Source organism: Micropterus dolomieu, linkage group LG22 (assembly GCF_021292245.1).
Source record: "Micropterus dolomieu isolate WLL.071019.BEF.003 ecotype Adirondacks linkage group LG22, ASM2129224v1, whole genome shotgun sequence".
Classification (NCBI taxonomy): domain Eukaryota; kingdom Metazoa; phylum Chordata; class Actinopteri; order Centrarchiformes; family Centrarchidae; genus Micropterus; species Micropterus dolomieu.
The window spans coordinates 33,805,959-33,833,824 of record NC_060171.1 but is presented as its reverse complement, the minus strand read 5'-3'; the positions used below and the strand labels follow the sequence as shown (position 1 = coordinate 33,833,824).

At 39.8% G+C, this 27,866-nt stretch overlaps 1 protein-coding gene across 1 annotated transcript in view; it reads right to left on the bottom strand.

Annotated features, from left to right (window-relative positions):
• LOC123962517 (cytosolic carboxypeptidase 4) overlaps positions 1-27,866 on the bottom strand; it is a 206,071-nt gene that overhangs the window by 116,495 nt on the left and 61,710 nt on the right. Inside the window, exons 9-11 of the mRNA XM_046038694.1 lie at positions 26,554-26,719; positions 26,098-26,165; positions 15,863-15,979 (exon numbers count right to left, since the gene is read on the bottom strand). Of these exons, the coding sequence (XP_045894650.1) occupies positions 15,863-15,979; positions 26,098-26,165; positions 26,554-26,719 (351 nt within the window). The remainder of the gene's footprint in view (positions 1-15,862; positions 15,980-26,097; positions 26,166-26,553; positions 26,720-27,866) is intronic.

Below are 27,866 nucleotides of genomic sequence, written 5' to 3'. Positions count from 1 at the left end.
CGGGGGATTTCCCATGATGCACTGAGCTCCTCTCTCCTCTACTTTCTCTCCCTCTGTATGCAACCTCATCCCATTATTGCATGTTACTAACACAACTTCTCCCCTTTCTGGTAGTCTTGTGCTTTCTCGTCCCTCTCCTCCTATCACTTCCTGCAGGTGGAGTCTGGATCTGTGGTTGCGGGTCACCTGCTGCCCCCGTGTTCCTGCTCGACACCCTCTGCTGCAACGACTATTGTTACTAGTCCTATTGTTATTATAATCATTAACATTACGACTGTTACCATTAACACTATTATAAATATCTGTACCATTTTTCATTTAGTCTATAGCAACATCACCTTTACTGTCTGTACCTCTGTGTGTATATTGTGTAGGCTGCCTCCTCTCTCTTTCTCTCTCTCTCTCTCTCTCTCTCTCTCTCTCTCTCTCTCTCACCCCAACCGGTCGAGGCAGATGGCCGCCCACCCTGAGCCATGGTTCTGCTCGAGGTTTCTGCCTCTTAAAAGGAAGTTTTTCCTTGCCTCTGTCGCCTAGTGCTTGCTCTTGGTGGGAACTGTTGGGCTCCTGTAAATAGCATCATAGAGTACATTCTTCATAGAGTACGGTCTAGACCTGCTCTTTTATGAAAAGCGCTGTGAGATAACTGTTGTTGTGATTTGGCGCTATATAAATAAAATTGAATTGAATTGAATTGAATCCATTTAAATTCAAAGTGCCTATTTGTAGTCACCTACTGTAAGTAGAAAAAGAAGCTTGAGAAGAAAACAAGAGAAACACCTAAGAGGAAAAGAGAGATAAACAAGATTTTTTGTTTGTACATTATTGTCACCAGCAGCTATTTGTCCTTTTACTTAATATCCTGGTCTGTCAGTGCATCCTCTCCAAAGTTTCTTGATCTTTTTGACAGACTTAGCTGACTTAATAAATAACTCCAGTCTGAAAAAATGATCTTCCACTTTCACAAGCCTGGCACCTTTAGTCCCCTTCAGACACTTCCTGACATGAGCAGGAGAGTACCGACTCTGCGGGTCCTCCTGGATCAGTGAGACATCTTTCTGACTGGATTTTCCAGCTTTTGTCCCTTTAGTGATTTTGATGGCTTTCGCATTACTCTGGACATGTTCTGAATTTCCATCAAGTCATTATCAGACATACAGTATCTTCGTCTGCTCACTCTGACAGATTATCACATACTTCTTTGTTTTCTTGATTATCAGTAGCTGTGTTTTCCAGACTGCTCATCTGTTTATCATGTTATGTTTTGGACACTCCCTTTGACGATGTCAGCCTGCTTGCTATCCTGTCCCTGTTGTTGATCACTGCTCTTTTCTCACCGCCACAGCATGCGGGGGGGTCGCTGCCTGTGGGAGCCCCGGTGGGGCAGCATGCAGCCCCAGTAGGTTTTGTCTCTAGAGCTAACAGCTCCGCTCCAGCACCCCCTCTCCAGCATCGTTAACTGACCGCTGCTCCCCCTCTTCTCTCCAGGCAGTACTGAATCGAAGGCCCCTTCACACCATGTAGCTGAACCCGTCTACTTTAAATATAAAAGACATATTAAGATAATCAGTGTTATTTACCCATTTCAATTGCTTTTGTTTGTTTTGTTCATTCCAAACAGCTGAAAGTCTGTACATTTTGACAATAAACCTAATTCCAGGCTGTTGTTTTTTTATATAGTATATGCATTTTACATAAGACCAGAGATCTGGAACAATGCCAACAAAGTGCACTTACATCAGTGAAAGCAAATTCAGCACAGACACTGGAAAGATATCTCAAAACTCGCCTGTATTTTCTGTCTTATATCCAGTGTGGTTGGGGGTCTTTAAGTACACTGAATAGTGCCATATGAATCTGGATGGCACAATTAGCCTGACCAGTGACTTAATGCTGAGCATATGTGGCTGCCAGACAGAGACAGGCGGCTGCAGTATGAACAGGTTTAGTGCTGCACTGCAGTTTATCCTCCACTTCTCTATGCATTTGAACAGTTTTCCGTCTTTGCAAGCATTGAGAAGAATTTCTTATTGCTCGCTCTAATGACTGATGATAATCATTGTCATGGCAATGACATTGTGCTTCATGTGATAGGAGTGAATGCACACACAGACTGAAGACAGGCGTCACAAAATACAGACAGTACATAACGTAATAACTCTCTGGATTGATCTTCAGACAGATCTGGACCTTGGTCTTGACTTTTTTAGGAATCATTGTTCCATTTGGGAGATATTAAGGCTTAAAGAAAACTATGTTTTGGTGAGTGTTTGCGTAACGTCAGCCAGCGAGGCTGTGCAGTGAGTAAACCTCACTCCCTGACGCCTTAAGAGAAGCACTGGCGACCAAAGCTAGTGCCCAAGGGTTTTAGCCTCCTCGTCAGCACGTCTGCCTCCCGTACCCGAGGTTGGTGGTATGAGTCAGGACCGTGCAGTACAGCCATGGGGCTGGTTACATTTGCTTGATTGACACATGGCTTATGGTTATTAAAGTCAGCTGCTGTAGTTGCTACCTGCCTGAGCTCTACTCATCGACTTTTATCCTCATTTGTATTTTCTGGCTCTGATAACTGAAGAAAAAAAAAAGACAGTGGTGAATGGTAAATCTAAGATTTGGAAAGCTGTGGCGACATCACAGATTCATTTTTGCGAGGTGTGAATAAATACAAGAATAGATACAATATACTGCAGGTGTATACATATTGTGACAGGGCTATCTTGATTCTTTTAAATGAGACTCCTGGGTCATGTGTGCGACAGAGAGTGTGTGTGTGTGTGTGTGTGTGTGTGTGTGTGTGTGTGTGTGTGTGTGTTGAGAAGAAAGACAGAAATAGATTTTGTCAGAGACAGATGGGAGATAATGAACAAGTGTCTCAGTCCATGATAATGTTTCAAGTCATAGAACACAGGATACCTTCTGACTTGACTCATGATAAATGTGCTAATATCTGACTAATAGGATATATCAAGGGGTTTAACACTGCCCAGATCAAAGGTTTTAATCTCTCTACATGTTCTCTGCAAAGTATACACTGACTGATGTCATCGGATGAAGGATATGATATATCATGTAATACTGTGTACTATATCTCCCATAGAGAAGACACATTTATATCTTAAGACATGCTATTGTGATGCAAATCAAAGTGATGAGTGTTTTGCTGAAACAGTGTCAGCTATTTGCTGTGGTTAATTTAGCTTGGTAGGGCACTCTCTATTAATAGTGATTTTGAAATAGTTATTAATTTAGTTATTAACCAGAATTCCTAATTAATAGTTTAGTATATTTAAAGAGACTAGGTAATTGGCTATAAAAATGGTTTGGATGACAACAGCAACATATTCATGGCAAGGGCAAACAAAATAACAGAGATGGCACAGCCCATTATTCCTTTTCCAAGCTGATGCCAGTCCTATGTTTCTGACACAGAAGTTACCCTGAGTCTGAAATTATGTAATAATTCAGGATCAGGTCCTTGACCTTGCTGTGAACATAGTGGTAGTGTAGTGCAAGCTCAACCAGAATGTGTGGTATTGACGCGTAGGCATTAATCAGGTCTAACCACAGAACGACTAGGTAGTTTCTGTTTTCTTAGGCTTCTCTGATGAGATGCGTGACTATACCAGTGTGCTCCAAGCAACCAGGAAGTCCATGAACCCCACCCTTCTGAGGGGTCGATGTGGCTGGTCTTGTGAAGAAACTGTCGGTCTTCGGAGACAATGCTGAAAAACACCTTCCCTTCGCAGTAAGATTAACCGAAAGTGACTGATTTTTTTTTTTTACTTCAAGCTATTAGTCGCCTAGTCATCACACATTTATGATATTCATTTGATTATGTTCACTGTCCTTCACAAACAAGCAACAGGATACAAAAGGATAGTGAAGGCACTGAATGTTCCTAGAGACAGCATTGGAAGCATAGTTTGCAAGTTCAAAGTTAAAGAAACAGTGGGCAAACAAGGGATGCTATCAATGGCTGCAACCAGATTTCTGAGAAGGCAGGTTGTGAAAAACCCTCAAGTGACTGCAAAAGACCAGCAGCATGACTTAGTGGCAACTTGCACTGAGGTTCCAGTGAGCACAGTAAGGCGCATACTGAACGCAGAGGTTTCCATGCCAGAACTCCAAGATGTACACACACAAGAAAAGTCAGAATGAAGGATACGCTGAAAAGAAACTCTGCCCACAGTTAAGCATGGTGGTGACTCAGTGATGCTCTGATGCTGCTTTGTATCCTTGGCCTCTGGTAACCTGCAGCGTGTGGAAGGCAAGATGGATTGTAGATATATATATATATATATATATATATATATATAGATAGATAGTATGAGCAAATCCTAGGAGAATATGTCATGCCGTCTGTGAGGAAGCTGAAGCTTAGGCGTCATTGGACCTTCCAACAGGACAATGATCCCAAGCATACCTCAAATTCTACCAAGCTTTGGTTGCAGAAGTCCTGGAAGATTCTACAATGGCCATCGTAGTCACCTGACTTGAACCCCAGAGAAAATGTCTTGTGGGATTTGAAGAAGGCGGGTGCAGGACGCAAATCCAAGAATATGTAAAGTCAAAAGCTCATGGGGAATGCCCTAAGATTCCTCAGGAACGCTGCCAGTAGCTGGTGTCTGGCTCTGCATCTTGTTTACAGCATGCATAACAGCAAATGGGTAATGTACTAAGTAGTAAAGCTGCTCTCCATGAAGTGGTTGAATAATTCTGAGACTGGAGAATTAATTATATGTTGCATTTTCAGCTGAATTTTGGGAAACCACTTGAAGCATTTGTTGATTTCAATTGTGATTGTTGGATTTGTTGATTGCAAACAGCTGAAAGTCTATATTTTTGTTATTTGACAATAAACCTAATTTGCAGTGGGGGTTGAATAATTTTGATTGCAACTGTATAAAGTCAAATAAACATCAAATGAAAATTCTTATTAAGTACTATACCTCCAAAACTATACCTAAACCTGCAGTGCAGAACTTTTTTAGTCTCCCTACTCCTTCCCTTTGACTGTAATAATTTTTTTATCATATTAACACAAACTATACCGTCATAATAAACAAAATAAACAATAAAAATAATTTTCAATATTAAATAATTTTTTCACAGCAATGGCGTACAGTGGCGCTCTCTGTATCTCTGGGTTGCTCCCCCCTTCAGCTCTGTCAGACCAGTCAATGCTGACTGATGTAAAATGCCACAGAAATCAGATTTAAAAACTCCGGCAAATCAAGAGTGTAGAATTTCCCTGCCATTTTCCAGTGAGTGAGTTACTATGGTTTTGAGGATAGTTTTTGTATCTGTTGTTCTGAATCCCACCACCCTGTTGACTATTTCTTATACTCTTTTTTTTCATTCTGTCACTTGCTCTAAATGCATGCTTACTGGTGTAAAATTAAAAACTCCACTTTATACATCGCTCCATCAGTTGTATTTTCCTCAGGAGTTGGTAGATACCAAAATCAGAGATAAAGAGAGTGAACGTTGGACTTACATTCATCAGGTGGACACAAACACAAGCCCAAATTAGTAGTAATGTTGGTCTATGTCTGAAATAGGCAACTGTTTGCTAACCAGCTCATGTAAACAACTTTAAAGCAGTGGCTCAGGTGAGATATAATTCACCCAATTACTTACTTTAACTAACCAGAGTAGTAGGATAGGTGTATAAATCAATGCACAGTTAAAAGCTTCAATAAGACAAGACCCAGCACAGGTTCTGTGTCAAGTCTTTTGACATTGAGCCCGTATTTGATCAAATTGAAATTTTATCACCAAGGGACAAGAGATATCCTCTCTCTTCGTCATGTCTACCTCTCCTAATAGACATGACCGTGTTGCAAATTAGCACACACACACACACACACACACACACACACGCGCGCACACTGTCAGTCTCTCTCTCTAATCAGTAATGTCCTCAGCCTTAGTAACAGCCATGTCAGTCATGATGGTATTTTGCATATTTCATTCCGAGCATCCCGTCTCAAAATTCTCTTTCCCTGTACTTTCTTACACTGATTTTAATGGTACTACCACCTATGATGCACCCAAGTCCTCAGACCCTAACAACAACAAAGGTTATCAGTGTCTTCCAAAATAATCTGTTTAACCGTTTTCTGATCTGCTACCTCCAACGTAAGGAGCCATTGTGGTCATGGTTAAAAGAAAACAACAATGACTGTTGTTAGGGGGTTAAGTCTGACTCTTTGTTGCGCTGATCAGGCCATTTTTCCAATATTATAAAACTTTATTAGTACCTACTTGTGGGCATCTAGATTGCTAGCTTTGCAGGTCATACTTTCTGCTTCACACGGATCACGAAAAGTGACATTGATGAGCAACTTTATCCCATTGCAAAAAAAAAAAAAGCCCCCGATTTTCTCCCCACTCCATCTCCGGGCAGACAAGAGAACTGGCAACTTGTGATTCCGGTATGCAAGAAAAAGTACCAAAAGTGCCCCTTATAGTCGAATCGGTACCCCATATAGTCGAATCGGTACCCCATATGAGGGGTGAGTTGAGCCAAGGGAGAGTATAAGTTGAGCCACATGGGGGTCGGGGACATCAATGTCATTTCATCACGCCAACTTAAACGCCAGGTCCCAACATTCAATTGCAGTTAGATAGTGAAATATTGCAGCTATATCTCCTCATTGTTTAATATCAGCGTGTTGCTTTAAAGTCATCCTGTTGATTGTCATGTCTCGTGCCACCTGATTAACATTGGGGGTGCTTTTCAGCCAAGGGGACGGGACAACTCCATCGTATTGAGGGGAGGATGGACGGGGCCATGTATCGTGGAATTCTGGACCAACATCTCCTTCCCTCAGTGAGAGAGCTGAAGATGGGTCGACACTTCCCACTTTTGTACCTCTCCCACTGTTCTGTCCAAACCCACAATAGGAGTTGAATCCTGTCTGTCTTCCATTTATAAAAGCATGACATGATGGTTTCTGGTCTAAAATGAATAATGTCACATCATTTCGGTGATGCATAAGAATAAAATGTAAAATTACAGTCAAATAGCTGGCTCAACTGCCCCCAGGTCTTTTGGCTCAAATTACAGCATCCCTGCCATTTTAACAAAATTGTGTCATCCAGCACTTTAGAGTTAAGGTCACACTAACAGTATAGCCTCATATTGTAACTTCCTAAAACACGTGTGAGATTTTCTCAAATCTGTCTGTAATTGTTCAGACACAAGAATCAGGACTTTTTTTATAACTTATTCCATGGGCCTCTCTTCATCACAGGGAGAGTAAAATGGATGACTCTTCAAAAATGTGTGGTCACATGACCAATTTTGTCTATGGTTGCTGAGAAACAAGTGGTGGCATAATTTCCCCACTGGCTCAAATCACCCCGCTCTCCCCTAAGAAAGGGAATTTGTGAGTAGATGATAGCAAGGTATAGGAGGAAGAGAGACAAAATAATGGCTTTTGTGGAGCTTTTTCATTCACCACAGCTCCGTCTACAGCAGAACTATGACAACAGCTGCTCTAGAGGGACATCAAAGTCGCATCAATTCCAACCTGAGTGTCCAGACTCAGGTCGCATTTAAAAAGATCCGATCTGTATCGGATTTGGACCACATATGAAAGTGGCTCAATTCCAAACTGGAAAAGGTCAGATTCCATGTGACTTGGCGTGTTCACACTGTCATAAAAAGATCAGATCTGAGTCACATATGAGCAAAAAAATTGGATTTGGGTCACTTTGCCCTGCAGTCTGAACGTGGATAAAGTCAACAGTATACCATTGCCATAGCCAGGTTATGAGAAATAGAGTCCAAGTCCCAGTAGCTTGGTTATAAAAAATAAATAAAAAGAAGAGGTATGCCTAATTTTTGATCAGTATTAGAATATTTGATCAATGAGGTATAACTGAATATTTTGGTAATACTCACTGGATACACAATCTGTGCCTCATTTCCTTTCCACAAAGAATGTGAGTACCTGAAATTAGTATCTGGTACAGATAATGTACTTTTTACAAGAACGAGTATCATCAGAGTAAAATGTGTCAATATCCATTTTCCCCTGTTTTGGATTACCAGGCCGTCCTCTACATCACGGGGTTAAGCTGCCAATCATCTGCTTGTCCAGAGTTGCCTCCTGGAAATGCCAGAAGCGGCTGTGATTTACCTTGAGCAGTTCACCTTGGTGCCACTCTGTATACTGTTTAGTTAACGTGTTTGCTGTAGTTAGCCTTAAGGTTAGCTTTGGTTGCGTGTGCTATTAGTATGTTAACTCGCTCGAGGCACTAGCTTAGTCATTTTTGGGAGCTGGGCTACTGGTTTAGGTTAATCATTGTGGTTTCACGCATGCTTTACTCCAGCCCCACAGCTAGATTTTGGATGTTTAATGAAACACTAGTTTATGGGTGGCTGCTGCTATGTATTTAGTTTGACAGGTAAGTTTAGTACAGTTAGGTAAGAGATTGTTGATTTCATTCTTTTCAGTTGTTGCAGCTAGTAAAGTGCTGGTTGTTCTTTGTTTATTTGTTTGTAGATTTGGCACCACCCGCAGCCCTTTCCTTTTGTTTCCTGCATCACCTTGCCTTTGTTTTGATTTCCATTGTGCTATGTTAGTTGAACTTTAAAGAAAACCTGTAACTGTTTATTATTTTTGCCACTTGACAATAAAAGGTCATACCTGCCTGATTTTATCGGCGATATGTTGCTTACTTCGTCCCTCGACAAGCACTGGTTGTAACAACGACACACCAAACAAATTGTTTTTATACTAAAATATACTGAAATAATTACAGAGGTCCGGGACGTAGGTGACCTCGTAGCTGGCTACGGCCATGCAGTGTTCGTTACCACTGTATTCACAAATTGACTGCAACTCACAGCGTGATCGTGGGTCCACTTGATTACTATCCTGGTGAATGCTGGTGTCACATCAGCTTAAAAAAGATTTTTTAATATTAACATGGCTTAATATTCCCAGACTGGGAGCGGCAGCTTTTGTCACCATCAAAATAATGTGCATGAGTGTGATTTTTTTCATCTGTGAAAAGGGTGGGGGGGAAAGTTCCAAATGTTACATTTTGGCAGGTGAAGTTTTTGTCAGATAAAGTGCATGTTGTTGTAATACTCTATTGAATATCTTCAAACCACTAGGTCAACTGGTCATAGGTGTAAAGTTAGAAGGAGGCTGAGGGTTCTGTGGATGTTTTGTGGGCTGTTTTGGATGAATAAACAGTATGTTGTTTTTATTATTATTCTCTTAAGTGTTGATGGTTGATTAGGAGGGTAATGATGACTATAATAATGATTAATGCACCAGGCAAATAAATGGGGAGATGCAATCCTCACTGCATATACCAGTCGATGCACTGTAAGCTGGCAATTGGATTACAGTTTTTTTCAATTGCTAACATGCATTGGTCAAAACTGAAGCCACTTTTTCAAAACTCTTACAGTCAGTAAGATACTGTACAGATACAGTCTGCATCACCAACATGCATCTTGGCCAAACAGTTAAACTCACCTCAAAAGACACCAAAACACTTCTCACAAGTCTCAAAATAAACGCGTTCAACCAAAACACGGACAACAATTCTCACACACTGACCTATAAAAAAACCAATAACAGGGAGCTCTATGCAACTTTGCTGTGTAAATGATTTTTCTCATATAAATCAGTATTTCATTATAGAATACAGTTGTTCTCAGTCACTTTGGTACATTTCTCAAGAATTTCTCATTCTTTTGAACAAAATGCAAATGCCGTGACACATTTGTGGAAATGATCATGTACAATTGTCTGCTGTTTCCTACATTATCCATTGCTTACTGTATGTCATGTTGATCACAATGTATTATACTGGTTCCCTGTTGAATACATACTTCCACCCCAAAACGTCTAGTCATAAGTTCATTGCGTAAGTCACTACATGTAAAACGGTAGAACACGTTCTCTGTAAAGCATGTTTTCTATAGATACCTGTTAGACTTTATTTGTCTGTTTTTGAAGATATCTGTTGTGATTGTGGATAAGAATCTGTGGCCAGACAGACAGGAACAGCAGCCTAAGGGGTGTTTCCATGTTTCCATTTCTTACGTTGTGCTATGCAGTGCTGTAAAATAGTCTTGTCTTTTTATTTTCTGCATCACAGTGACCTGCTCTGTCAACAAATTACAGTGCATACAGTAAAAGTGTAACTGTGAATCCTGTCCAATCTCTTGCAATGTATAACTCTGTACTGTTGAAATTGATCTATGCCATACAGAAAAAGTGCAGCCTTTTGCATTGTCAATCATTGTCAGCCAAACCTGAACCGTTGGTCACAAATAGTTTTGCAAATGGTAAGGATGATACGAGAAATGTACCAAAGCGTACCTGACTTTGCTGACCCCATACAGCAAGATATTACAGCCCGGTTATGCCCAGTTTTGTATGCCTGCGGAGAATTGCATGCACCTCCAAATACTGCTTTTAAATGCTTTAATATCCTTTGTGGTGTTAATCAATGGTGGTAAATGAAACACAGTATATATTTTATGAATGTTTAGAGTATGTACGTACAAAAACAGCAGTAGCAATAATAACTAGCCTATAGGATATCCGAAAAAATTCCCCATCACTAATGGCCACCCATTGAAAATAAAATGCCCCCCTGCTGAGCTCTGTCTGACGCCGGCTCTGCTGGTACCTACACCCATGACTATAGTGAACAGAACCCTGGGGAAGAATTTCACCAACTGTCTGAGTTTTATCACAACACCAGTGCAGCGGTCATTACACCTGCATTGGCAAAAATGTGGGCACACCTGTAAGCTATCACCAGAAGTAATATCTCATCTATCTTTCATCAAGCAGCAAGCTAACAGTTTCCCTGTTTTCTATCTTTGTGTTACAGTAAGATAGGCTAAACATATCCTATAGCTGTCTCTGCGCAGTGCACACAGTGAACATAGTGGAATAAAAATACTAATTGATTGTTACTTGACACCGCACAACTTGCCAATACCAGTGGTTACAATTCTATAATAGCAGAAAGCCTGAGCAGGAGACTAGTCTAGAGTCCACAGTCAACTCACACCTGGGCTCTGGGACCATCTTGCACTCTCTGCATGTTAGCTTCATGTTAGCTTTACAGCAGCAGCTATAACAACTGTTTGCTAACCCACAACTTAGATAATGTTAGTTACATTACTTGCTGTGTCATTGTTCGCTCTGATCATGGTATCTGTCATTACAGAAGCTTGTAGAAAGGTGATTACAACACCTTTGGCAGGCCAGAGGGAGTAGGCAAGACCTCTTGTTTGCTGTGATTAAGACTTGGTGTCAAGTAAAATATGTGAATAAGTGCCCTAGCGTTATGGTTTTGTTTTAATAATCAGATCACACACTTCACTTCTGCCAATAAGTCTTAAGTCAGAGGGACTAAAACACACAAGTGAGGGAAAACGAGGAGACAATAAGTGAGTGGGTGAATGGGATGTACCCATAGAGAAAATTTGTATTAATTTACTCATGTGGAGCATTTGCCAAAATGAATGTTCCTGTAAAGCAAGTGTTTCCAGTGTTATACTGTGAGTATTCGGGGGCCGCTAGGGTCCGTGTGACGAAAAAATCATCCTCAGTGGGTGATTGAAGACCAGGCCGCCTCAAACCATTGACCTGCTGCTGATAATACAAGCAAACAATTTGACTGTGACTCAAAAAAAAATCTCCTGTCTCCCTCTTTTCAAGGCCCTTGGTCTAAAGTGATGTATGGTCTACTGTGTTGTGATCAAAAGTGTTTCACAGGAATATTGATGGAAGAAAAGATCTGATCATCCCCAAAATCCACGAGGGCCCATTAAGGGGGCATAGTATTCTCTTAAGAATGTGCATCAGTTTAAATCCTTTCAAGCGTCATCATCCTGGTCACACTTGCTGTTTGAGTGGTATTACCTCAGCCAAGGAGCTTGTGTACTGTATTTGCTCTGTTTGTCTGGTGACTTGGCACTCGTCATGAATCTGACACACATAAAATGTTGAATAATTCATCCTAATAGGATTTATGCATTCTCCAAAAATGTTGGCTACCATCAGCCAGCAGAAGTGTCAATCACTGTGTGAATTATGATGCAGATGTGGACGGAGACACACTTCAGATTTCCATTCAGATACATTTTCTATTAATACATAAGAACAATGTAGATGATTGCAATGCTGTTAAATTGTCATGTATGTAATGTAATGAATATGGATATTTGTGATTGGTATTTATTGGGTTAAAAGCTTTTAATGAGGTGATTTAATTAAAGGTCCAGTGTGTAATATTTCTGAGGATCTATTGATCTACATTCAAAGAAGAAGAAGTAGTAATAATATAGAGCGGGGTTTTTTTCAACCATTGGATAGTGGGTGAGAATAAAGACATAAAATTTAAAATAAAATCAGCATTTTGGCATTTGGTTAGCTAATTTGGTAAAGCACAGGATTCCAACGTTGAAGGTTGTGTGTTTGATCCCACTATGGGACAATTTTTTCCCCCTCTCTCTTCAACAATTTCACATGCACACATTACGGCATGTGTTGCAGAGTTTTTGTTTCGGTGTTTGATCCGCATCCATCAACCTACGCCATTTCATTTCCCCAGAATCTCCAGAGAGACGACATTTAGGAGAATCACATTTTCTGACGGCTCTTTCAGAGGTGTGTCAAGCAGGATACAGACTCTTTTAACCTCTTAACATTCCTGGAAAATTCATGCAAAACGCCTATTCAAGGCATGTCCAAAGAAAATTGAATGTAGTTCTTGAACCATTTGGAGTATATGCATAGTTTTGGGCTTCTCTGAAAGATAACACTCAGTGGTGTCTAACCCAAAACCCAGAATGATTGTAAATGCTACTCTAAGTGATTAATATAAGTTTAAACACACTAAAACTAATATATTTTTCATTTCCACTTGAAAATGCTTCCTAACAAATGCATGCAGATAGCTGGGAATTATTAGCTGGAAAACACTGTAGGACCACAGGATAAAGCCTTACCTAGTCCAAGTTTAGATTTCATACCAATACTATGAAAAATGACTATGTTACACAGGTGTATGACTTAGCGTATTTTTTCTAAAACAGCACTGCCCCTTGGCAGCAGGCAGCTGCTGCTGTATCACTCCGTAGTTTGACGCAGGTGTGTTTTTTTCTGGTAGATCATGAACTTCCTACTTAAAGCTGGATATCGTTATTTTCAGAATTTTATTGGCTACATGAAGTGCCAGTCATCGGCACAATTGCTTGCAACTGGCTCGGCCTACCCACGAAATAACAGGGGCTGGCCCTTCCTAACAGCACAGGCTCGTTGGCTATTGTAGGCTGTGAAAGGGACATGTGAGCTCCTATTGGGTCGGATTTGGTGTCACTTGAAAGGTCAGAGTTCAGCGGCTAATTTGAATACAAGCTATCCTAGTTGTTTACATTCAAATAGGAGTTATTACGGTTATAATGACATACGAGCCACGTCTGCCGGCAAATATGAAACGATGCGGCAGCAGTCCCTGGGGATTTATTGATGGAATAATGTGTTTTGGACTAAATATTTTTACTTTGACTTAGATTGGATCGTGTGGACCTTTGACAATGTAACAAGACCGTTTTTGTTGGAATATAATCGATCGGTTGAGGCTTTAAAGGTGAGTCGCGTCACTTTTGATTGTACTGGTTGGTCTGACAGAGGCGCTGATTGGACCCGCTGTGGTGATTGTATCTTGAAATGGTTTGCATTGGTCAAATCACAAGGATTTTATCTTTCAAACGGTGGACCATATGAGTATGAAGTTAACCGAAAGACGGCATACCGAAAGCTGCCGTCAGGTCCTAGAATGTTAAGATGTTAATGTCACTCTGCATTTTAAGTAAAATCTCTCAGTTCAACTCCAAAGAAACATTACAGCAAACAAGCTTCTTGCGCTTTTATTATGTGGCAAAACCACTACAGAGGAAGTGATTATGTGAGTAACTGTTGCTGTCATGACTAGTTCATCAAAGCATTTATTTATTTATATTTTTTGCAGCTATCAAAGCACCATAATGTGGCTGTGGGCCAGATATTGCTGGCGGGCAGTTTTGGCAATGGTCCTTAATCACAGAGAGAATTAATGCATTTCCCTTGTCAATGTTTGTATAAACTTTATCTGTTATGTTATGATTTATACTGGACTGCAGAAACAGTGACAGTGTTTCACACTCTTGGCTTTCCATGTTATCTGTCAGTGGACAAGCCATAATAACATGGTTTTACTAAATAATTAAGGAAATATAGATTCTTAATATATCTATGTAAAGAAACCTCTTTTCTTGACTGGTTACACTCGGGTGTCTCAAAAGACTACAGCTTTTGTCCTGTGTCAGCCACCATACCTGTCGCTCTTTGAAAGGTTAGGGGGCAGTGGTAGGCCCAATCCCAATGTCCCCCCTCACAGACTCACAGACTTTGAGGCGCGTTCCCGGGAAGTCCATGAGGGCTCAGGGCTGTCCCACTGTCAAATCGTCAAGCGTGCGAGGGCTCTCTCACAGACATTTTGAGTCCTTTATAGACCCTTTTCATAAGTCCGCATTTCTGCAGACTTTGGCTGAGGGAATTGCCCACAGTTCATAGCGGTATGACGTTAAACACGGGGGTTACCAGGGGAAGCCCGGAAGTGAGAGAAGTATCACGGCAAATCTGCCTACGACACCTACGCTGATGTTAAAATTGTTTTCTTAACTTAAGATGCTGCATAGAACACATGAAGTCACAGGAATGCAATAACCTTATGACACACTTGGTTTATTCAACAATTTATTTTAGTTTTTGCTTAATGATGCTGTTTGACCAACAATAGTGTATTGATTAATGACAAATATATTGACATTTAGGCTTCCTCTCCTCTACTCTGTAGGGCGAGAGCCTGTAGGACTTAAAAATCAGGCAAAAACAAAAAATTTAAAGTGTGCAGTGTGTTTCAGCGTCGTCAAGGTAACGTGATAAAGTGGCAAAGGGCTGTCCTGTTCCTGTTTACAGCATTTTGAGCCCTTGTAACCTCTTAAACTCAATCACATTCCAAGTGACGTCAGCAGAGTCTGTGAGGGTTCAGGGTTTAGGGCTTAGGGGGGACATTGGGATTGGGCCGTAGACTCGACAGTTGGTTTCAATTCGCAACCTCCCCGCTTCTAAATCTGACACACTGAACCTTTAAGTTTGAAACTACATATATGTAACTTAATCCCCAGTAAAATTAACTCTATTTTAAATATTTGATGATTGGCAGTACATTAAAGAAATTCTTTATATGTTGTTAGTAATAGGCACATGTATGGCCCAACTGGCTCTAAACACTTATCACATTGTCTGCTCCACAGGAAGAGTCGGGACAAGTGTCGAGTTTCTCGCATTGATGGTTCCCGAGTTGATTTGAATATAAAAATGTTTCTATGCACAGAGAGTTCTCAACATTGAATATGACATTTCCTATAACCTGTGTCATGTTTAAATATTTTATTCCAGAACAGAACGTGCATCTCTTATGGTAACTTTTGTAATGATTTTGATTAGATGACAAAACAACTAATCTTTATACAAAAATTAAGTTATCATTAAACTGATGATGATGACATCAAAATGATGACATTTCTAGCACACTGTAATAGTAATGAAAGGTTAATTACTCTAATACTAAATTTGTGTACTTTGAATACTACTTGACTTTGTTGACTTTTTGTATACATAAGAGCACAAAATCAATGGTCCCCAATCTCAATTGTTTTCTCCTTTTCCCCCCTTAAATTAAATAAAGCAGAATAAGAGACAAAGAACCATGAAGCCTGAGCCAACCTCTGATTTGTTCTTGCCCATGTGCAAACCTTAGTGTGTACCTGGAAGTCATGTGAGAGTTCAGGACAGAGGTGACTGTACTGTGGCAGCAGCTCTTTGGGTCTGTCTGGGTCAGGACGGTTACGAAGTTTGTTCAGGTCAGTCTCCAAGTCGTCATCCTGGACAGAGAAACACACATACACACACTCATGACAAACATGCCAATCCAATCAAAATGGGCCTCAGAACATATGGAGGGAGACTCAGGAACAAGCTGTTGAAAAGGGAAGCAGACCTGTGAGTTACGGGAGAAAACTGGATGATTGTGCAGGAGTCTGGAACCAGGCTATGGCATTCATCTAAATAGTCCACAAGAAAAGGGACTCGGTTGAGTTGTACAGTACTGGGCAAAAGGTCTGGTCACATCAAATACTGATTTAAATTCTTCTTGTGTCCAGTCACTTTGCATTTTGTTGATATATAAATATACTCTATTAACATGTCTATTTTTGAAAGCATTCTTACTTTACGGCATTCTCTCCACACCTACCTAAAACTTTCTTCTTTTCTTCATCCATTCACCTTCTCCTAACCACTCCATCTATCTTCTCTTTTTTCATCGCATCTGGGTCTCTACCTCTATTCTCATCTGTTCCCACCAATCATTTCCCCTCCTAATCACCTCATTACTTTGACCTCTCTGCAAATATTAAAAAGCTTAGGGAGTGGGTGTATCTCTTGTCAGTCATAATCAAGCTTATTTTATTTATTTTAGTCTCTCGAATTATGGAAGTGCACTGGCATATGACTGTTCTTGACTCTTCCGTCGTTTCATGATGAAGAAGCAAGGAGAATTAACTAAAACAGCATCCGTCACGGCCATAGGTATTATATTCCACTTACACAGGAGGTGTCACTAAGCAGGGAATTTAATTCAGTTTTATTTATGTGGTGCCAATTCATGCAAGAAGTTAGCTCATTGCACTTTTCATACAGAGCAGGTCTAGACCGTACTCCCTTTAAGCTGGTTGAAACTTTGAGCAGAACCTAGACTCCTGACCCTGGCAGTGGTGGCATATGCGGATGCTAGAGGGAAGAGAACACACAATAGCAAGAACATAAACACGTACAGTCAGTGTAGCCTGTATAGACAGCTGGATTCATTTAAATAGAGGCATATCTGATCCATCATAAAACACATGAGATGGCTGAAAAACACGACCGAAATGCCTCTTGTAGACAGGCTGTAAGATTTGTGGGACAGATTCGTGTCTAATAGTCACAATCTTGCCACCCTGCAGTGATAAGGTTGGCCCTCACTACTCCTGAAAGAGAGTACCATCTGTACCAAACATATTGTATTTGCAAGTCTCCGTGCAGATCATGGTGCTTTTTCTCTTTAGATGCAATGTCTGACTGGCCCACATTGTTTTGATCTCATTTTGAACAAGCATCTGTGTCTTTTTCTGTCATACCGCTCTTTTGGAAGCCAAAATAAATAATGCTCCCAGTCAGTTTAAACTAATTCAAATTTTTTCAACCATCAACATAAAACACATATATGTACATAGTGAAACAATAAGCAAAGCTGAACCGTATTAAAATAATATTTTGTGCTATAGAATATCAACTGCATTTCTTTCTTTTCATGCAAGTACCTCATCACTGCAAGTGAAGCATACTACCACCGTGGTGTCTGGTGCGGCTAAATAAAAAAATAACAGATGGGAAACAAAAATTTAGCAGAGTTTGCTGGAGTTACCAGCATCTGCACATGCCACCACTGTCATGGTCAAAATTTCCCTATCCAGTCAATTCGACCAATTTTGGCATAAATTAAAATCCTATCAGATATTATTCAATGAGGTTTAAGGTTTGAAGGAGCTACTGACTGCTGTATGTGTCTGTTTTGGCCTTACAACCTGAATAAAAGAGGTTTCACTAACACTCCAGAATGTATAGCATACATTTATTATGCTCATATTTTTTTTAATTATGATACTCGCATTCAAACTATATTACAAGAATCATTTGAAATGTGATTACCTTGGTGACTACTTCAGGAGCTCTATAGACAACTGTACATGTCGCTTTGAGGTGTCTCCAGTTAAAATACCACAGCACCAGGTTAACTAAAGTCCGTCTTTGGTTCTGAAAATTTGTGCACTTTAAGAAGTGTATAGTATTCTATATAGTAGAAATCTACTATTTGACAGAATAACTAAACAAAATGAGAGCATAAACATAAAATCACAATAAAAGAATAATTTCTATTTAAATAGTGTAATGCCCCAAAATATGAATAATCATATGCAGTATTGTAGCTCTTGACTGTAATTGGTCATGGCATATGTTCAATTACCCACTACAAGACCCACAGTTATTAGATATATTGAACATCTATTTAGTTGTCTTTCACTTGATATAAAAATATCTGATGTTTTTTTAATTATAGTTCCATAAAATCACAAAAGCTCAAAGGTAAGTCAAGCCCAAACTGAATCTCTTTTTCCTCAGACCTAAATAGAAAGATTACAATTGGATGTTTGCTGGGAGCTGTTAAGCATTTGGACAACGTGTGTAGATACACCCATGTTACTGATTCACCAAGATGGTGGAACACAAATGGAACTTTTTCTGACAAGCTGTATATGTGGGCATTGTGGGTGGCACTTAGCAGCATTGCTGGTATAGTTATTGTCAGTCTCCTGTTGAAAACAAAGAACATCTGTCTTTTCCTGTCTATCACATACTGCCACACTGGGAATACAGCATTATTCAGTGACTGAGTCACCGTGTGCTATAAAGAAATCATTTTCTGTACATCATGTATGTCTACTGAGCTGTGTCTGCCTAATCAAAGGAAGGAAACCTTGTACAGAGCTCCTTCCACACATGCTTTACTCCATAAACATCCTGCAGTTTGACATGTTGGTGTCATGTTTGGGTTATAGTCACTCTGGCACTCTGTACTATGCAATATAAGATCCATAATTATGTTTTCGGTGGTGTATAATACATAATGAACCATTACATTTTTATTACCTTAGAATGAGCCATTTCTATCTAGATAACCGTGGGTCCCCCTTACACGAAGGTCAAAAGGAAGAATAAGAGGAAATAATAATAATAATATACAGTCTCTAAGTAGGTTTATTAGAAGTAAGAAGTGAAATGAAATTTGTACAAATGGAGGAGTACACGCACGAGCCGACAGCGTGTGGATCTTCGTAGTCAAAGAATTGAAAACACAATGACATATCACAGAAATCGCGGATATAAACATCGGTGTGGTTTTTATCGAGATGGAAGGCTCTGATGCGGGATAAATGTTTTCAAAGTGACACCTCCTGTAATTAAGTTTATCCCAACTTTTGCAATGCAAATGAACTGTTGTTTGATAGCTTTAGCTAGAAGCTAGTCATAATCGCCTAGAGAAGTGAGGTGTTTCACTTGTCTTGATGTAAAATATGTAGTTGGATTAATTTCATGTAGTTATTCTCAGGTAATAATAATACAGCTCCATATTCACTGTTACGCCGATGACACACAGCTCTATATCCTATATCTTCGGTTAGATTTGTGACCAGGACTTGTGTTTGAACCCGATGTAAAGCACGCTTTTCATTTGAGAATTATAGCCAAGTCTTTTACTTCAGCCACAGATCTGGAGAAACGCATTCATGCTTTCATCTCATCCTGCCTCGACTATGGTAACTCCCTATATACCGGTCTCAGTCAATGTGTACCAAACTTAACACGCCATCCTGAAGACATCCATATGGCAACATTCACTCACAACACACACACAAGTCATATTGCCACCTAATGGCAACAGGAAATGACAAGTTTGATGCTGTGAGGTGCTACTACACTGTCTCAGAAAAGCCTTCAGGCATTGATGATGCTATGTTGTGAAGCTTGTGACTTTACATCGAACACTGTTATTCAGTCAATATTCAGTTATCATCATAGCGCCTGAAAACAGGAAGTAAGCCCTGTGTGACAATCATCAGGAGTATCATTTATAAATGGTGTGTACACACAAAATAGGGCTGGAAACGTGTGTAGGCCACTTCCGGCGCAAAGGTTGTGATCTACAAAAAACAAACTTGACGGGAGAATGTGTGGTCCTCCACACAAAATCTGAGCCATGCGTGCACACATAAACTAAGGAAATGAGAAACAGCGACTCACTCAAATGGTAGAAGGATGAAATGGTTTGAAATGGATACTATTTTGTTAAATAAATCTAAATATTACCTTTGAGTATTATAGGCCAAAAAATCTTCCAGTTTTTCTCAACCGATTTGGCACATTTACTGAAGCAAACTTACAGTTGTCAAAACTCTAAGTACAATTCTCATACCATGTGGTACATTCTGCACACCACTCTGTGTGACCTGCAGAAGTGATTACTCAAAGGAATTAACACATGCTTCAAATGTAAATAAATCCATCAATGAACAAATCATTGTAATCAAAACAAAAGGTTCCTTTATCATTGTTTAGACCGTTTAACAAAAGAAGAAATTGAATTGTTTCCCATCTAGCCTAAGTCTATTTATCTGAAACTTTTACAACAATACCACATACCTATATACAGACAGATTAATGCACATGCTGAATAGAGCGACCAACAATCACAATAATCCCAACGGATTTACACAATGAACGTGTATAACTGCATTTGAAAGAAAAATGACTCAATAGCAAAGAAATGCTAATGCAAAGAAAAGTTTTTTGATCTGCAAGGCTTACTTAATGCATTTTGTGCCAAAGGAATTATAAATGACTATTGTAATGTGAACAACTGACGTAATGTTCTAAAAATGGTTATGTAGTTTGACAAAGTTTAATAGTCATTTGCCAGTTGTGCCAAAGCGATTAAGAAAAACTGTAATAGAAGTTAATATTCTATGAGTTCATTTGCAAAACAGATGAAGGCCTTTCTGAATAAACAAACACTCGTTTGAGCATATTTAAGTCACATGCTGTGCGCCAGCATGTGGATGTGATGCACTGCTTGTAAAAACACTGTATGGGAAAAAATAACACTATGTATTACGTAAATTTTTCAGTGTACCGCTTATGTCACATAAAACAAGTCATTTTTCTCATCACCAGCCTTGTTAAGTGAGTGGAGTGTTTGTGTAGCCTAGATAAATGTTTAAACACAAGTGGAATGCATTTGGTTTACTTTCTTTTTAAATGAGGGAATCCAAATTATTGCTGTGTTCCAGGCAAAAATTTCTACATCAACATTCAAGCAGAATAGCTTTTACTATATGATAGCATGAATTATTTTAATTTAAATTTATGGTTTATGAGTGCTTCCATGGGAGCTGCCATTTTTCTGTGACATCTTCATTAGTAGGAAATCCGACTTCAGGTGGCGTTCCAGGATAGTTTTTGTAGTAGGAAATTTCCGAGTTCCAATTTGCCTAAAATGCAGCATATGTACCTGGGTCATCCAGTGCGTCTTGCATATGTGTCCTCCTCTACACGGTCACTAATCAAGAGGGATACACTTTCCTGCAGATCGCTCATCAAGGGGGTGGAGTTCCGGTGCCCCCTTTCCTCCGCTGCACAAGCACAAGCGTTTTACCCACCAAACAACATAATTTTTCTTGCTTCAACCTCCAACCAGATTCTGACGTTTAAGTCCCCCATGCAGTATACAAAGTGCATGACAATTAAGAGCCGCATTGGCTGAAATGTCGCGTGGTATGCCCCGACACGTCTTATGCTGTTATGGCCTGTTCATCATTGCTTGCAATTTTAATTACACAAGGCACAAAGAGATCTGTCTATAATTACATTTGATTATTCCATTAAATAAATACGATGCTTAGATGTAATCTTATGGTGTGTATGACAATTTTAGCCTTATTCTTTCAGCTGCAGCAGCTATGTGTCGGCATATCCACATTTAAAGCTGCAGGACACTGAATTAGTAGTCTATCAACTCACTATACTTATCATCACTTAATAAATCAGATTCATTTATTTAAAGAGGTCATATTATGCTCATTTTCAGGTTCAAAATCTTATTTAGGGGTTGTACAAGAACCAGTTTTTGTCATACTGCACATTACTGCAGCTCCTCTTTTCACCCTGTTTGTTGAACGCTTCGTTTTAGCTATGGAGTAATGCATCTCACCTCTACATGATCTTTGTTGGGAGTTGCACATGCACAGTTCCTAGTTAAGGACTACTAGCCAATCAGAAACAGAGAAGGGCAGGTCAGCGAGAAGCCGGTAAACAGCTTCGGTTCAGCAGTACATGTTGCCGACCAGGTTGGCAACATGGACTGGAGCAAGAGTTTCAGAGTGGTGAGTTATTAATCTGTAACAAAAGTATCTTTCATCCATAAAGTTTTAACTGAGCTCTGTCTCTACATCACAGGAACAACTTTATGTCCACTGACAGCCTGGAGGGTAGCTAGTGTTTGGAAGGGAGAGGAGAGGCAGCAGGTGGACGTCTTGTCACCGGTGTTTTTGAGGGTGTGTCGGACTAGCAGCTTGGTGAGCGTTATGACACGCATTTCCTTTCATCCTTGTGTCGTCACAGGGATGAAAGGGAAACGGCTGGACTACAAACGAGCTGTTTTCAGGCAGTTACTTTTCTAAAACGGCAATATTATTACAAGTTATTAAGGCAAGTAACGTAAATCCACGACTGTGCGACAGCTCAGCTGGACCGGACTTTGTTGTTCATGTCCGCTGATAGCCAAACACTAAAGGAAGAATGGAGAATGAGAGAGAGAGGCGTTCTTTCCACAGCTGTAAGCAGCTGCTGCCATTATTGTGTCACAGTCTAAGATGCAAAGAACATTGTCGTCTATTGTAAACTGTGCGACCAGCAAAATACTTTCAATCACGAACATTTCTACATCTGATTTATTGAAGCATTTGCTGAAGCAGCACAGCAACATGAAACTTACAGAAAGAAACTCCAGCAGCTACTGTCACTGATGTTTGGAGTCATCGGGAGAGAGTGGCGTTAATGTAATGTTTTGTAACTACTGAATACTGCTCTTATAAACAGGCTACATGTGCAGAAAAACAGCTGTTTAAAAGTCGAGATTTACTTGCTTTATTTTTTTGTTTCAGCCGGTGGCATTAAGAAACGTTAGGCCTAGGCTATATGCTTTGTAAAAATCACACTCCTTGCTGCAGTTATTCATATGATATTATTTAAAAAGTCTTGAGAGACTGCTTTGTTTGGGGGTGATGAAAGTAGTGGTAGTGAAAGCAGCGTTTCCCATAATTAGCCTATAATTTGGATAATTATCAACGCAGACTGCCACATATTGATTATTTGATAAAAATCAGCATGTCGATATTGACATATTGATCATACCTTTAAACATTATTATTTGTACCCCCCCACATACCTGCACACCTGTTCTCACTTCTCCATCGGGAGCATATACCAGCTCACGTCCGTTCATCTCCACCAGATCATCTACTGTGCTCTGCTGTGTTCTTTGCCTGCCTGAGCTTTGCTTGTTATGATCCCGTCTGCCTTCTCTAGTCTGGTCCCCTAGTGGAGAGATTTTCCTCCCCTCTCCTGCCTATCTGGTTTTGACCTTGAGTAAACTTGAATTTTTTTATTTTATTATTAAGTTGGTCTCACAGTCATGCTTTTGGGTTCAAATCTATTTAACTGAGGCTTTGTTCTAATTTCTCTTCTTTTTGCTCCATTGTTGTTTCCATCCATATCTCTTGTGCCTCACACTCTGCTCCACTTCCACCATCATTCCAGCTTCCATTTCTCTTCTTATCTCTCCACCTCAGCTTTTGTAGTGTCTGTCACTCGCTCTGCCTCCTCAGATTCTGCTTTCTCATTTTAAATTCTCCTCTGTTCTTTGGATTTTTCATCTGCTGTATTCATCTGTCCCATCTTCTTTTATCCACGGCCCCCACAGCGCCTCTCCATCCATTTCTCCCAAGACTCTCTCGCTCTAAACTGGGACCGCCTACACTCTATTTTCCCTTTAATTATTCCTCTATCCCATCTTGTTTTTCATCTTTCTCTACCTCTTCTCTCCCTGCCCTACTTCCATCCTTTCCAAGCCAGGATCTATGTTCCTTTCCTCTCTGGTACTCCCTGCCCTTCAGGATTCTGCATTTGGTGGATGGAATGATATCCTATAAAATTAAATTTTGTCATCATATCTACAGAAAAGAGACTGTAGTTGCAAACATTATTAGGGTTTTGTATTTTTGTCAAATAACTACAAAATTATCATGACGCAAATTTGGTTAGGATTAAGTTTTTTAAAGAGAACTATTTGGCAAAATGATTTTGGTTCAACCTGGAGCCTGTATTAAGAAGCAGGATGTGAGGTTAGCAGGGTAACTTCAGAGTTAACAGTGACTGTGTCCGAAATCCCCTCTCACTCACTACTCCCTACTCCCTATGTAGGGAGTTGAATGTAGAGCACTATATAGTGAGCTCACTTACATTATTAAAACAACACTTTCGGACACTACTCCCATTGTTATTTCAGCACCGTTAATTACGTCATTGCCGTCAGACAATCAGTTTTTTCTATCAGCGCAATGCATGATGGTATATACGGCTTGGTTAGTGACCATCGGTTGAACACTACTTTTCAAAATGCATTCTGGGATACATTGAGGTGACTATATAGGGCATAGTAATTATCACTGTACATTCGGACAGCGCTACAAAACGGCGAGCTCACTATATAGTCCACTATATAGTAGTAGGGCAGGTTATGTTCCAGATAAGAGATCAACGCTATTAAAGCACCACCAACTGACTAATCAGCCATGTTGGAAAATTAAATCACCATCTGTAGGAGATCTGGCTGACTGTTTTAAAGGCTACTTTTATGTTTGCTGTTGGTGATGTGGAGATGGTTTATAGAGACACTGCCCCACCTTTTGCTACTTGGGCGCCGCGCAAGTAATGTGGTGAGTTTTCAGTAAATGATGGGAACTGAAGCTGTGGTTGAGATTATGGCATGAATGGCTTTTAGGTTTTGCTGCTTTATGAAGTTCATTTAGAACAATGTTTGGAACATTTTGAGTGCCTAAGTGACGATAAGGTCTTAAAAAGTGAGATGAAAAAACACCTATGCCTGTGCCCTGCAGCTTTTAATGTGGAAGCACTGACACACAGCTGCTACAGCTGAAAGACTAAGGCTAAAATTGTCATACATACCATAAGAGTACATCTAAGCAACACATTTATTTAATGGAATACACAAATGTTCTTGTGTCAGTGTCAATGTAATTAGTCAGGTCTACTCCTGCCCTAATGATGGGGCAGTGATATTATAAGCCTGTTAACTTACACATTCAGTTGGAGATTTCTGTCTTCTTGCAAGTGGCAGCTGCAGCTGTGTTGCTTTTCACACTATTTGTCTAATATTATAGTTTGCTCTTGGTTTGTATAATATGCCGCTCTGCTACCAGTATGCTTGTTCATGTTGATGAGTGGTCGTCTGCTGCAAACCTGCTGCTGTCAGATTGATAACCAGTATCGTGTGATCCCTTAGCCTCGCAGTTGTTAGTGAAGCCAGATTATGAAAAGACGTCCTGTGTATGTGTAACTTGCTTTTTAGTATAGCCCCCTGGTATTTAAGCTGGCACAAACACTAAGTCATTAGCATAAACTGATCACAGGCCTAATAGCCCCAGGAGACGGCAGCGTAGGCAGGGCTTTGCAGAACCTAATCATGGGCCATGGTAAATAAGGGAGAGGCACCAAAAAATCACTTAAATTAACAGATTTTTTTAAACAAATATTAATTAAATTGCAAAAGACATGAGATTTGGATGGCAGTAAAGTCTGTGGTGGAAGTGAGTGGGTGTTTTCTGGTGATACTGGGGCTGATGCTAGAGATCATTAAGATTAATTAAGAAATGTTAGGTCATAAGTAGGATCTCTCCTCACCACAGAAATTCTGTGGAACTGCTTAAAGTATTGAGATTATTAAGTATAACTAAACCTGCCCCTTCAGTGATCCCCAGCAGCTTCATTCATGCATTTATTAATGTTTTGATGTTTAGTATAGCTGAGTGTGCAGTTTAAACTAAACTAAAACTAAGAAGTTGATTACATGGTTTGTGTGTATGAAATATTACAGTCACTGTTTATGGTCAAGAACTTAGTAGCAGTTGATTAACAACTTTTTTCGAATAGTCAATTCATTTAAAAGAGTAATGAAAACCATAAGTGTTTTTTCTCAACTAACGATAGCACTGGCCCCCATAGACAACGCATACTAAAAGTACTGAAAGTACACAAAAAAACTTACATAGTCTTTGCTGTCTGCCTCTTGGTTATCTTCATCCTCCTCCTCATCACTTTCCTCACTGCTGTCATCTGGATAAAACAGAAAAAGCAGAGCAGCCAGTATGTATGTATGCGTGATTTACAGTGTGTTTGTGTATTTGCTTGTGTTTTCTTAGGTTACTTTTTGTTAAGCACTTTGGGCCATGGTGAAACTGATTTAATAATTCATCAAAAATGCACATCCAAACAACACAACAGGCCAGGAAATGCAAATGCACTTTATCAGATACCATTCATTCTTAGTTTTATCAATATTTATTATTCCAGTGTGATCAGTCAGCCTGTCTGGTTGCAATAACTAGCTAAAATCTAAATATTCCCCAAATAAAAGCACTGAATTGTATGTTACATTTAGGATGCTATGCTATCAAAGGTGCTTCTGCTAAATCTGGACATGAAGTGAATGCTGATACTGTACCTGGTGCCACATCCATATCAGGGACAGCATGTGGTCTTCCAGGCAGGGGGAACTTGTATGCAGACTGATCTGATGTCAGTGGTAGTGGAGTTCCGGGAAGACACTTCCTCATCAGCTGCACAGAGGGCTCCACCAGAGACTCCAGACCTTTACTTAATAAACATTTCTGCAGAGAAACAAACAAAAATAACATGGAAGCCACATGAAAAACACATGCTCTTTAGCAGGCCTGCAGGAGATCGGAATGCAAATGACATTAATGAGAATTGGAAGTGTGCTCTGTCTGCTGCCAAAGTAGCCTGTTTCTCTCACTAAACCAGTAACAATATACACAACCCTAGATTTCTCCTTGACACACACATCTGCCCTTACTACTCTTTGTAGTGGTTTGGGACTTTCTTCCAGCTAAACATTTCAAAGATCTTGGGCCATTTTCGGGTCCCACAGTGCTGAATATTGCTGATCTGTCACTAAAAACTGGAACTGTCCTCACTAGCTCTAACACTGTTATGGTTGAATTATTACTTAAGATACCACACTTTGATCTAAATCAATATCGAGCAGTCTCTAACCTTCCATTCTTTTCAAAAGTATTAGAGTTGTGTCTCAGGAACTTTATCCCACATATTTAACAGGAATCTTTTTGAACCTTTTGAGTATGCTTTCATGGCCTGTCACTCCACTGAAACTGCACTTACTAAAGTTCTTAATGATCTTCTGCTTACTATGAATTTGGATTCCACCTCAGTGCTTCTATTAGCTGAAAGAACAATTAGGTAAGACTGTGTTTCCTTCACCTCTTGGCCAAATTTCATGTAGTCACAGAATTAATTTCTACTTCTACGCTGATTGTACGCAGATGTAATAATAATAATAATAATAATAATAATCCTTATTTGTAGAGCACTTTTCAAAAACAAGTTACAAAGTGCTTTAACAAGTGTAAAGAATAATACAAAAAAAACAAGATAAGAGCATGAAAAATTAATATAAAATTAGTAAAATACAATAAAAGGGATAAAATAAAGTCAAATAAGATCGGGAAAGGCTCTCCTATAAAAGTATGTTTTAAGAAGGGACTTAAAAGAGTTCACTGACTCAGCCGACCTGATTTCCTCGGGCAGGCTGTTCCAGAGCCTCGGGGCCCTGACAGCAAACGCTCTGTCCCCTTTAGTTTTCAGTCGAGACTCTGGAACAGACAACAGACCTCTGCCCGAGGATCTCAAGGTACGTGCTGGTGCGTATGGGACTAAAAGTTTAGAAATATAACAAGGCGAGAGGCCATGAAGAGCTTTAAAAGTGATCAATAGAAT